General features: G+C 35.4%; 2 protein-coding genes across 8 annotated transcripts in view; one reads left to right on the forward strand and one right to left on the reverse strand.

Moving 5' to 3' along the window:
- The window catches only part of CENPP (centromere protein P), a 114,109-nt gene that overhangs the window by 71,792 nt on the left and 30,050 nt on the right, over positions 1-12,267 (reverse strand). The window lies entirely within an intron of this gene.
- On the forward strand, positions 1,002-6,984 carry OMD (osteomodulin). 4 transcript variants are annotated; one of them, XM_085590740.1, is made up of 3 exons: positions 1,002-1,141; positions 5,021-5,976; positions 6,515-6,984. In XM_085590740.1, the coding sequence occupies exons 2-3, from the start codon at positions 5,043-5,045 to the stop codon at positions 6,832-6,834; spliced, it is 1,254 nt and encodes a 417-aa protein (XP_085446866.1). In that variant the 5' UTR covers positions 1,002-1,141; positions 5,021-5,042; the 3' UTR covers positions 6,835-6,984. The 4 variants fall into 4 exon arrangements, with proteins under 4 accessions (XP_085446866.1, XP_085446865.1, XP_021384879.2 ...); XM_085590739.1 differs by lacking the exon at positions 1,002-1,141 and adding an exon at positions 2,381-2,730; XM_021529204.4 differs by lacking the exon at positions 1,002-1,141 and adding an exon at positions 2,582-2,717.

Raw genomic sequence — 12,267 nt, forward strand, 5'->3', positions numbered from 1 at the left:
TTCAGACATCTGATAGCAGGGCCAGACCTTTGCCAATCAATTAAGATCATGTTTCCAACACAGCCCTCAGGTCTAACTTCCCCAGTTTGGCTTCATTTGAGTTCCCTAAACACTCTATAAACAAATGCACTTTTTTCCCCCTTTTTACTTCATAAGGACCATTATAAATTTTGGAGGGAAAGGAAAAAACACTCACCAAGGAAAACCCACCAAACACAAAGAAACCTAAGAATATTTTACAGTTAGACAGTTAATATAAGGAAAAGGCCAAATAATTGAAAGTAATTTATACCTTCTTATTTATCAGGACCATTCACCTCAAGACCACTGGTGATCGTTTCTACCTTATTTCAAGAACATTTTAGCTAAAATTTGGAAATTTAAAATGTTTTCAGTAGGCCATACTCAACTAGCTAAAACTGCCTAAATTAATAAAATAATAGGACAGGCTTTCTTGTGTCTTCATCTCAGAAACAAAATGGGAAAAGCTGACAAGCCTAATAAGTTGAATCCAGTTAATGGAGATGGTGAAATTCCAAAGATTTTAATTGATGAAAAGGATCCATCCAGTTTAGCTAAGGAAAATAAATCAGCTTGAAGCCAACTCAGACTTCTAGCTCGCCATACATCTCACTTTGCATCACTGCACAAGTAAAATTACAAAAAAAATTTACAAATCAACATTAAAAAGAATTCCTTCCAAAGCATTCTTAAAACTAAAAAACACAGCATGCTGAAAATTCAATACATTTTCACAGCCTTTGAAACAAGAAGTCTTACATGAAGGATGCTAAATTTAATCCCCTCATTATCTGCCTTGTAAGGAAATTCCTGCCACACCACAAATGAAAATGAAGATCAAACCACACAATTCGACCAAGATCACAAAGCATAGACTTGTCTCCAAAACAGCTCTTGCAACAAAACAGGAACTGAGTCTTAATATATTCCATGAGTAGAGCTGCATGAGCCTCTGAAGCTCAATATGCTTTGAATCAAGAGCCCTACCACAATTTTTCAAAGGACAGACTCCTGTCCAACCACCATGGATTTTTAAATTCATCATGATATTTTAGTTCTCCTAAGAGCTTAAGAGACTTTGGGACACAATCAGTAGTAGAAAACAATACAAAAATATCAGGTATGAAACTGGAACTCTAATTTTTATCTTTCAACAAAAAAAAAATTATGTATGTTTTACTTGTAACTGTTACTAGCCAAAAAATATGTGCCATGTTCTTTGTCTTGTGCTTAAAAAATACCCAAACTTTGTAGCAGCTAGTCATATTTTACTAACTGGTCATAAACTTGGTGGGGCTTTTTTAATCTCTCACTGTGTATGTATTCTGTTAACTATTTAAGAAAAAAATAATTACTGGTTTTGATTTAGCAGTACAATGTAGCTATTCAACTATTTGTGGCACCATTAATCAAAAACTATGAGGTTTTAATTTCTCTCTTTCAACTTCTCCCTTGTATTCTGCATTTCCTACATAAATATATGACTGCTTTAGTTTATTTCTAGTATTGCCAACTCCTACAATATCGCTTCAGTCATGACTTCTGGTGCTTTTCTTTGTACCCCAAATGTTAGAATTACGTATTATTTATCACCTTAAAAATATAGTTGTCCTCAATATTACAGAAGAAACTTGTAAAGGCTGAGCAAATAATCAGCATCATGAAGCTCAAAGACAAAAAGCGTAAACTACTGCATTTAAAAAACAATTATGATACTTCCAAGGCACTTTTTAAGAAGAATTTTTAAGAACCAGATTCTTCCTTGTCAACAGATTTTGAAAAAAAGTAATTCTTTTACCAAGCCAAAAGCATAATTAAATGCTTTGGATAAATCATACACTTAAATCACTTAAATTTTTTTTTTTCCATTTTCTCAATTGTTTGCATATATCACAGGTATTTAAGTATCATATAGCAGCAGGGACAGATAACTGTACCTTCTTTCCTTTATTCATCTTAAAACCTAAGATAAATATTTTTCTTGAGTAAAATGGTTTATGTTTCATGTCATAATTATCCTTTGCACAAGATTTATGCTCTCTTTATGCAACTTAGCAAAAAAGATGTTGGAAAGTTACTGTGAATGCTCAACTTTAACACCACCACACCGACAGCACCATATAGAATAAATCCTCTCCAGGAAGGAGACAGGACATAGACATTGTAGGGGGGAAAATAAGGAAGAGGTATAAGAACTTATTTATAGCACATGCTTTCCTTTGATTTTGGTAAGGTTAATTTTTTTACTGTTCTTAACTTCGTCCTCAGAGGACAAACCCTTCTCAGAACTGAATCACTGCAGCTGAACCCGCATGATGAACTAATAACCTCTGTAATAATTTCTGAAGCCTTATTCTCTTTTTTTTTTTTTTAATGGGAGTTGGTAACTGAAAGAATCCTGCCAATTGTATTGAAGAGATTTGAACAAAAGGAGAAATTGCTTCACAGCCTTATGACACAGCATCTACAGCAAGTGATGATGTGGCACAAAGCAGTTTTTTTAATTTTACTGGCAAATCAGAAAAGGGGCCACAAGGCTGTTATTTTGTGTTGCCTTCCCACAAGGCTCCTTACCACAAAATATGGCTTAGACAGACCTTTTGTTCCTCCAGCTGGGGTAGGCTATGTCTTAGATGATTTCACCAACACAAGAACTTGCTGCCCTCTACAACTTGAACTTCTCAGACTTCCAAAGAGTAAGTTTTCTTGGTAAGCAGGAATAAAATGAACTGATTGTGTTATTTTTCAGTGAAGAGTGATTCATGCATGTTATATAATATTTAGCTTTCAGCAAGTAAACTGCTTGAAAATACAATTACTGAGCTCTGACTTGATTACAGATGGTAAAGAATCAAGCTTCTAAGATTTTTATTGTTTTTCAACTTTGTAATTATGTGTTTTATCATATTGTGCATTTGACCTGCATTTCCTGTTATCAAGTTTCACCTGACATAAGTGTTTTAAAGCTAGTTAAATTCTTAGAAATATTTCATGAAGAGGTGTCAGTGTCTCAGTGTTTTGAGATACAACCTGCAAGCCTGGCAGGACAGTTACTATTCTACCAGTAAGATACTCAGCTACAGCCAAAGTATCAAAATGTCTCCCTAAAACCAGCTCCTCCTCTCCATTAAACCTGTGGGAAACTTTGGCACATATTACTTCTTATTTATCATTTAATCTGATATGATGGGAGCTCTCTTCACATAGTCCACATGGCAAGTAGATCAATCCCACAACGACCTTATTCCTCAAAGTGAGAAGACTTACTGAGTTGTCCCTCCTGGTTTCTAAGGTCAACTGTGGCACCAAGAACAAAAATTATTAACTGGAAGTTTTGTGACATGGAGTAGAAGTGCTGAGAGAAGAGAACCAGAAGGCGAAGCTCAAGTTCTGGACTACAACTGAAGAGGGATGAATCAAAAGGAAACAAAGAGCATGAAATAAGCAAGGGGGACAGACTGGGATCTGTTCCACAAAACTAATGGGAGTTAGAAACAGTAATGGGAGTTAGAAACAGATTTTAGATAGACACCAACTGGACTGACTAGAAGATATTCTGATATACACTACCTGAAATGTGAAACCCAGTGAATTCCTCCTGAGGTGCAGAATTCCTTCTCAACCCAGCACAATGCATTTATGCAGCACTGTGGTGCAAGGCTGCTCTGTCTCTGCTAATTACTTAATTAGCTTGGATATCCCACAGTGCTGCAGGGATATGGAGTCCCTGGCTTTGCTGGGGAAAGGACCTACCTGGAGAGGAGTTTCTGACTCCAGTCAAACCTAGTTTTAAAGTTTTCATCAGTTAAGAAACTCGACTGCATTCAAATGCAAAGTTAGATATGCAGGTTAGGCAATACCACATGGTGACACCCAGCCACTGGCACACACAGGCTGTGTCACACAGCACAACTGCAAGGATGCCTCAAATTCCAATAGTTTGTTACTACTTTTTTTCTTAGAATTCTCTCTTTCCTGTTCAGTTCATAGAATACATCACACATTAGGTAATCACTGCTAGGAATCACCAGAAATGACTACTTGTCTCTCCTCCTTTGTTACTGAGAGTGTTCAGTAAACAAATATTGACAAAGGGTCCCTTGGGTACAAAACATATATGAAAAAAAAAAAGAGAATAACTGCTTTTCTCTTTCTGCTTCAGGGTATACTGAGCAAAGTCTCTTAAATTTTTCCATGACTTCTGTGGTTTGATCTGCAATGTAACATTTTGACTCATTGTTGCTTAAATTGAACAGCTTGACATGATTCACAACTCTTACTCCACCAAGTAACAAGGTTCCTTTAACTGCGTAAAGTAATCTAAAAGGTTAGACTGGCTTTGAGCATCAGAAATTTGACCTACAAAATGATTTGCCTTTCACAGGAACAGGATTTCACATCAGAAGGGTATTTGGAAGGTAAATTAATTCACATCTATAAAGAACATATGATTACAGAAGCAGATCACAAAGTAAACATACGACTAAAGATTTTATACCATGTGCAATGCACGATGGTTGAATTGTACTGGCTTTAAATAAATTATAGGAACAGAAAAATCACATCATCCTTAATACAGTACTAAGTCAGTCATGTTTTGTGGAAAATAAAAAAAAAACAACAAAAAATGCCACAGAACATACAATTTGCAAAGCCACATAAATTTCTATTCTACTTAACATACAATATTTCCAAGTAATCTATTTCAATGTTCTTTTTATAGAAACAATACTGTTATGGTACCCTTCAGTACCAAGCACAGCACAGATAGACAGCTGTTCCTTGCCTGAAATCAGACCAGAAACCTCTGTTTACTTCAAGGACAGTAAATTGGTTTGTTTTTTACATGAAAGGTACAGATCAAAACTTGGGTTTCTTAGTAATGTCACAGACAGTGTTGCTAAAAAAAGGCAATATTCTGCTTCATTATATGTTGCTCCTACTTAAAACTTCTATATTATTTACAACTATATAAAACAACTTTTCTTCTCATCAACAGGTCACAACCTATCAATTTAATTATGGGGATTCTGAGCCACGTATTGATCCTCCACCTCCTCAGGGCTGCTTTGGTCTTTTGTCAGTATGAAGACTATGATTTTGAGGATGAATATGGTGGGGAGCCAGATCATCAACTTCCATATTATTTTAACCCAAACGCCCAAGCTGAAGTTCCTCGTTTTCCTTTTCCAGTTGAGTGTGCCAAAGAATGCTTTTGTCCACCAGCTTTTCCCTTATCCATGTACTGCGACCACCGGAAACTCAAGACAATACCAAACATTCCCAGTCACGTCCAACAACTTTATCTGCAAAACAACAACATTGAAGCTGTGCCTACAGGACCATTCACTAATGTTACCTTCATAAGGGAAATTAATCTCAGCTACAACAATATAAAATTCCATATGATTGGCCATGGTGTTTTTGCCAAACTTTCACACTTAGTGCAACTCCATTTACAACATAATGAATTAGAAGAATTTCCATTCCCTCTGCCCAGCTCTCTAGAGAGACTCCTCCTTGGTTTCAATAAAATTTCCCGGTTACCTGGAAATGCATTGGAAGGCTTGCCCAACATGACCACGCTTGACCTTTGCAGTAACTTACTTGATGACTCAGTATTCAAAGACAAACCCTTCTCAAACATGAAAAATTTAATGCAGCTCAACTTATGCAACAACAAATTACAGACAATGCCTCCTGACCTGCCACCATCACTTTGGCATCTTTCTCTTGAAAATAACTCCATTTCTCATATTCCAGAAAACTATTTCCACAGACTTCCTCACATCATTGCTCTAAGAATGTCCCACAATAACCTGCAGGACATTCCACACAACACCTTTAATCTACCCAACCTTCTAGAACTTAATCTTGGACATAACAAATTGAAACAAGTCTTCTATATTCCAAGAAGTTTGCAGCATTTGTACATTGAAGGCAATGAAATTGAAAGTAGGTTGATGGCTAAACTTTGTAAAAAGCAATAAACTTAGTGGATTTTGGTACTGGTTGTGAGAGGAGTATGGGGAGAATATCATCCTATATTCTCTGGAATGCAATATAAACACATCCTCAGTCACTTGAGACCAATTTGAAATTAGAGAAGATTTTATTTTTGAAGGTGTCCTCTAATTCACAGTTCTTTGTAAAAGTTAATACAAGTTTCTCATGTAACAGCTAAAATTTTTTGAAAATCGCTTCTAATTTAGCAACTGATAAAAACACGCAGAGAAAAGGAATTATGAAAATATTTCATTCTCATTAAACAGTCATTACAAATCCCTTACCTCACAACCTTATATTTTGTAAGCCCCCAAACTGGTACCATTGTCAATTACAAAACTGATTTAAAAATAGCAAAGGGTTGTATTACTATGTACCATGAAAACATTTTCCATTTTAAATTTCAAAACCTAAGTTTTACTTTTGCAATAGGTCTAAAGCATAACCACTTTCTGCATTTTAATTAATGTTTTTTACTCTCTTACAGATATCAATGTTACTGTGATGTGTCCAACTATGGATCCACTGAACATCAAGCAGTTAACCTACATACGAGTGGACCAGAACAAGCTCACAAGCCCCATCAGCACTTATGCTTTCTTCTGCTTCCCTCTTATCAGAACCATTTATTATGGAGAGCAAAATGTCACTGTCAGCAGGCCAAGTCAGCTCAGAACACCGGTGTTCCGGCGGTTTCTAACACCAGAGGAATTCCAGGAAGCAGAAGACAATCACGAAACGCTCAATCAAGAAACTGAAGAAAATCATGAAGCAGAAGACAGCTATTTTCATCCTTACTATCACTGAAGTAATCATTGTTAATAAGTATATATGGAAACTTCTCATTAGTCTGGGTTATTCGTATCTATTCTAGAACAGCTGGGCAGTTTGGGATATTCAAGATGCATGTATAAAATGGAGATATGAGTTTTAAGTAGGTAAATGCCCTATTATTGGTGTAGTAAAAAACAACTTGAGGAACAAAGAACTCTCCTGAGCATTAGATAAAGGTCTGACACATTACCTGGGTTGATGATAGGCTCACCTTTGGGTGAGCAACCAAAGTGAAAGAAAATTGACTTGAAAAGCTTCTCTGTACTAAAGTGATCCAATTGCAAAATGACTAAAATACAAATCAGTGTCATAATTCAATAGGAACAAGTGATTAAGGCCAAAAATCCATCCAGCACTATATGCTACTGCTGACAGCAATAGTGAAGAGATGCTCTAGAGAAAAGGACAACAGATTGAAATTCCTCCACATTTCCCAAAAATACAGATACTACTTCTTCCAGTTTCTAACTGGATGAGGACATCACAAATATGGAACTTCAAACCTTCCCCATATTATGTTCCAAGTGTCCTGACAAGCTGTATTATAATACTCACTTCTTTGGCTGTCCTTTAATTATCACAATCCTTTAAAGGAGATTTCAGCTTATTACTAACCCAGGCAATAAACAATTTTTCACCAAGCTGCTGGGATCTAGGGAAAAGCATGTTCATTAACACAACTGAACCATTAGCATTTATATTTCCCCTATGCTTCAGCCCATGCTATTTTAGAAGACACATAGAAATGTAATGTAATCTTTGCATTCAGAATTATTCATCAAGTAGGACAGATACAATGAAAAGCATTTGCAGTTATTTTAAACTATTAATTTATCCCTCTGTACAGCTAATACCAATTAGTTGTATTGTGCTTCAAAGTACAATTAACACTGCTTTAAGTAACCTGAAGAAAACTTGGAGCTATGCAATTTTTTTTTTAATCTTATGCCTAGAAAGAGATCCAGATAACTACAGGGGAAGATAACACTATAGAGCACCATATTGCCTTTTTTAATCACTTCTTTGTTTTTCAGCACTTTTTCCTTGATAGAGGTTTACTAGCTGTGAGGAAAAAAAATCCCTGTTTTCAACAGCAAAATCAAATTTTTGCAAGTGATAGAGCCATACATTATACTTCAAACTTTGCATAATTTTATGTAATCTTTTTAGTTGCCCTACACTTAAAGTACAATGTAATCAGATTTCTATTAGAATTTGAAAAGCTAGGCAGGTTTCATTTTTTCTCTTAGAATTTCAGGGGTTTTTTTTAGGCCCATAATAATATTTACGGTTTCTGATGTATCAACTGAAATATTAAGAAAATGAAAATACTTAACTGCTTCTTTTTAAGAGAAAGATTTATAAGGCTATGAATATAAACTTTAAGAATATATACAGACTTTAAGGACAACTGGTTGTAAGAATTTGTGGGTAGAAAATTTATTCTATTGTTATTAATTTGTGGATCTTCAGCCAACTAACTCAAGAAATCTGCTCCTCTCTCCTTCCCCTTTTTCTTATTTGCATTTTGAGCAGATCCAGTATTCATAGCAAACTATTTTGTGGTCACCTCACAAATTCACAGCGCTACAGAATGTCTGCTTTTTTTAAAAAAAGTTATTAATGTTTATCATCCTCAAACACCTCTGGGTTTCTGAAAAAGGAAGACATGCATGTATTCATTCCTTAAGTACTCAATATCATTTATGTACAGTACATATAAGAACTTAGATATATCTATAACTTTATTGCTTTATTAATATATACACGTAGTATATTAACCTTTCAACTATGTCAGATTTTAAGTGAATGGTGCACAAAATGCAGATCTAAAATAAGGCTTGCTCAGCTTCAAAAATAAAAGAACACTATCCTTCTGTAGTATGAATATTACATCTTTTATCACAAACTTTCTGCTTTTTAAAGCCATTTATGAAACAAAGCTTAGCTTTACCTTTAAAGTAGAAGTCAAAAAATTGACATTATATACATTTCTCAAAGTCAAACTGGAAATTATTGAAAACTTCAGAGCTGTCTTGTTGTATTTGACTCATTCAGGTGGAACATGAAATTTGTATTACAAGCAGAACTAGTATAACTCACTTCTCTTTCAATTATTATCATATAATCTGTAGCACATAAGACACTTATTTGAAAAAGGCTTTTACAGTGGACAGAGAACTAAAGACTTGGTAGCCTTAGAGAAATGAGAATTATAATAAAGTACTGGATTAATGGAATCTAGCTGAGTGAAATTTGCTCTGGCAACACAGGGGATGCTGTCTGTTAAAGTCATGATGTTTTGCCTTCCAAGTATCTTGGAATTCTCTGAGGGAATCATGAAGGACATAGAAAAGGGAGATCCTGGTCTAAACAGCCAACAAAAATTCCTAAAGGTTTTAAGGAAATTAAGTTGCCACAGATTAAAAGGCAACATCACAAACAAAAATCAAATAAAGTATGAGAAACAGACTAAGAATAAATGTTCAGTTCTTGCTGTGGAGGGGATCCCACTGGTGGGAACTTTGCAGAGAGCCTGTGCTGGAATTCATTCCATTTAAAATGCTAGCAAGAGACAGACAAACCAGGCTGAGAAGTGAGATGCCAACAATGAGTGCTAAGTATTGCTAGAGAATGGCTGCAAAAGTCCTCAGGATGCTAAAACAGCCAGTGGAGCTCATCACAGTTAAATGAGAAGTGATGTCCATGGAAATAATGAGCTTAGTTCCACATTAAAATTAATGAAGGATGACCTCACCAACATCACTCAGGGAGTGAGACTCAGAAGTGGTTCAGTAGCAATAGGAGTTCAGTGAAAACACTGGCTCAGTGCCCAGGAGTCACAAAAAGGAAACTCAAATGTAGAGAGTAACTAGAGACAAATGGAAAACAAGAGACATCAAGACAGTAACATAAATCTGCTCAGTGTCCAGGAGTCACAGAAAGAAAACTCAAATGTAGAGAGTAACTAGAGACAAATGGAAAACAAGAGACATCAAGACACTAACATAAATCTGTGGCTCACCTAGACATTAAATGCAGTATTGATTTCCAAAGCCTCTGGTAGCTGGTACTGGAAAAGGATTAGAGCAAGGCCACCCAAGGTAAGGATTGGCTTCTATATCAACAACATGGAATGCACTAGGGCTCAGCAAAGAGAGGGGGATACAGAAGATACCACAAAATTATGAGTTGCATTGACAGCAAGGGTCTGGGGATCTGCTCCAGCACAAGGGAAGGAGCTATCAAATGAAGCTCATATGTCCCATGTACTCAAGGACACAGTAGATGCAGCAGCAATTTTAGACATGGTGTTGAGAAAAGACACAACCAGTAATTGTGTTTCTTGGACGAGATCCATTAAAGATTGTTAAACAAAATACAGTAGGTACAAAAGTGCTGAGCTGAAAATAGTTGGAGAGTGGAATAACATTTGAAGACAGAATTGAGACAAGGATCATACATCATTGTTCTATTCTTTGTCTTCCCAAAGCATCTGTTCATAAGCATTGCTGGACACAGGATATTGTACACTAACCTTTATTATTAATTCCACACCAGTTATATGTTGCGACTATCCTGAGCCATGGTAATGTGCTGGTACTGCTCCTCACTACCACTGCCTTGAGACAGTGTAAAACATAGTTGTTTCATTTTTGCTCTGATACTTACAAAATAAGTAGTGTTTACTTACTTACAAAATATACAGTGTTTTTAAAGGATGAAATCGGATAATAAACTAAGAACTAAACATGCTATTTATTTCAACAGTAACAGCAAAACCTAACAATGAAATAGCTTAACGAGTTTGTTTACAGCACAGTCACAAAATACAGAAACAAAGTTTGATCTGAGTTTTAACTGCATTTCCATGAGCAATTCAGGTAAAGTGCCAACCACCAGAAGTTATTATAAAAATCAAAAGAAAGAGAAATAAAAGTAGTTTAATCTAACTCTTTATATTTCTTTCTTTAGCCCAAAAAAAGTGGAAATATATTTTGCTTTTTCCTGATAAATATTTTTTACACTTTGCTTCAGTACTCTGATAATAAAATTTATGTGGATGAGGACAGAAGCTCTTTTATAGAAAACAGATGTTTTGCAGTTCACATTTTCTGACTTAGTTTAACACATTCACATTCCACTTTTACAATACAAATCCATTTCCTTCTTTGTTGCCCAACTTGATTGTTGTATGCTATTAAGCATAGGCATTTCCTACCTGAAAAGCAGGAAAGGGGAATATCCTATATTTTTAACCAAAAAAGTACACATTGAAGAGCTTTCCCTGTCATTTTCCAGTGCTGCTGCAAGAGTGTGAACTATTCAGCTATAAGCCAATTTGTGTATACAGTATTGCAATTTATGGAATTCCACAAATACAAACATTTTTAATGTTTTAACTATTTTGCCCAAAATTTATATTTCTAACAACCTAATTAAAAAGGAAAATAACTAGAACACAACCTTGTAATTTGTTGCATTAATTCATCGTCTACAGAAAAAAAAAAATCAATTCCCCTATTCTAAAAGTAGAACACAAGGAAAACAGATAAATGTGAAGATGAGCCATGAACACAGAGAGTAAAGCAGATGCTATGAACAACACAAGGAACAAATGCCTGCAACACTGAAGTAAAATATGGATAAGGCCAACCATTCTTGGAACCCTGGTTCAAATGTCCCTGTGGACATAGTAACAGCTCTCAACAAATGATGGTATTGTCATAAGGAAGTAATGCCAATTCTGGAAGAAATTCTAAGAAATTGTAATAAATTGCAGTAGGTTGGCTTTTGTTTCAGGATATAGCTGATATCACATACCAAAGCTCAGGAGAGCATGTGTTCAACAGAGGGGTCTGGGTAAATAGACAGCACTGCTACTCTGGTTATAATTTGTATTTATTAACCATAGTTTGATTTCTGTTTAATATTATGCATGATTTTTGCAATGTGCTTTATTAATTTAAAATAAAGTAAGTGACAAAATGTTATCTTTTCCAGAAATGCAAGAAATAAAGGTAATGTCTTCAGCCTTAAAAAATTCTGATTATAAACCAGAAACATATGGAAGGATGTTCATACAATCACTAGGTCATTTTTCAGTTGTCTTCATTTTGCAGCTGGTGGCCCTAACAGTGACCTAAACTGATTTAATTCACTGAGCCTTGGAAATAGTTGCAACTTTTCATAAAAATCTGGAGGTATTTATGCATAACTATTTCATTTCAGACACTTCTTTGGTTCAGTGATTTTGAATATTGAAGAATGTTCTATGTTTTCTCTAGGACATGATGACATTTGTTTTACATTTAATACTAAATGAACCCCCCTCTATCCCTCAAGGATGCTGGGTTTGAACTGACTTTGCTTTACACGACTCTTCTATAGCACCACCTTCAGTTC

Source organism: Lonchura striata, chromosome 12, assembly GCF_050655825.1.
Source record: "Lonchura striata isolate lonStrDom1 chromosome 12, ASM5065582v1, whole genome shotgun sequence".
Classification (NCBI taxonomy): Eukaryota; Metazoa; Chordata; class Aves; order Passeriformes; family Estrildidae; genus Lonchura; species Lonchura striata.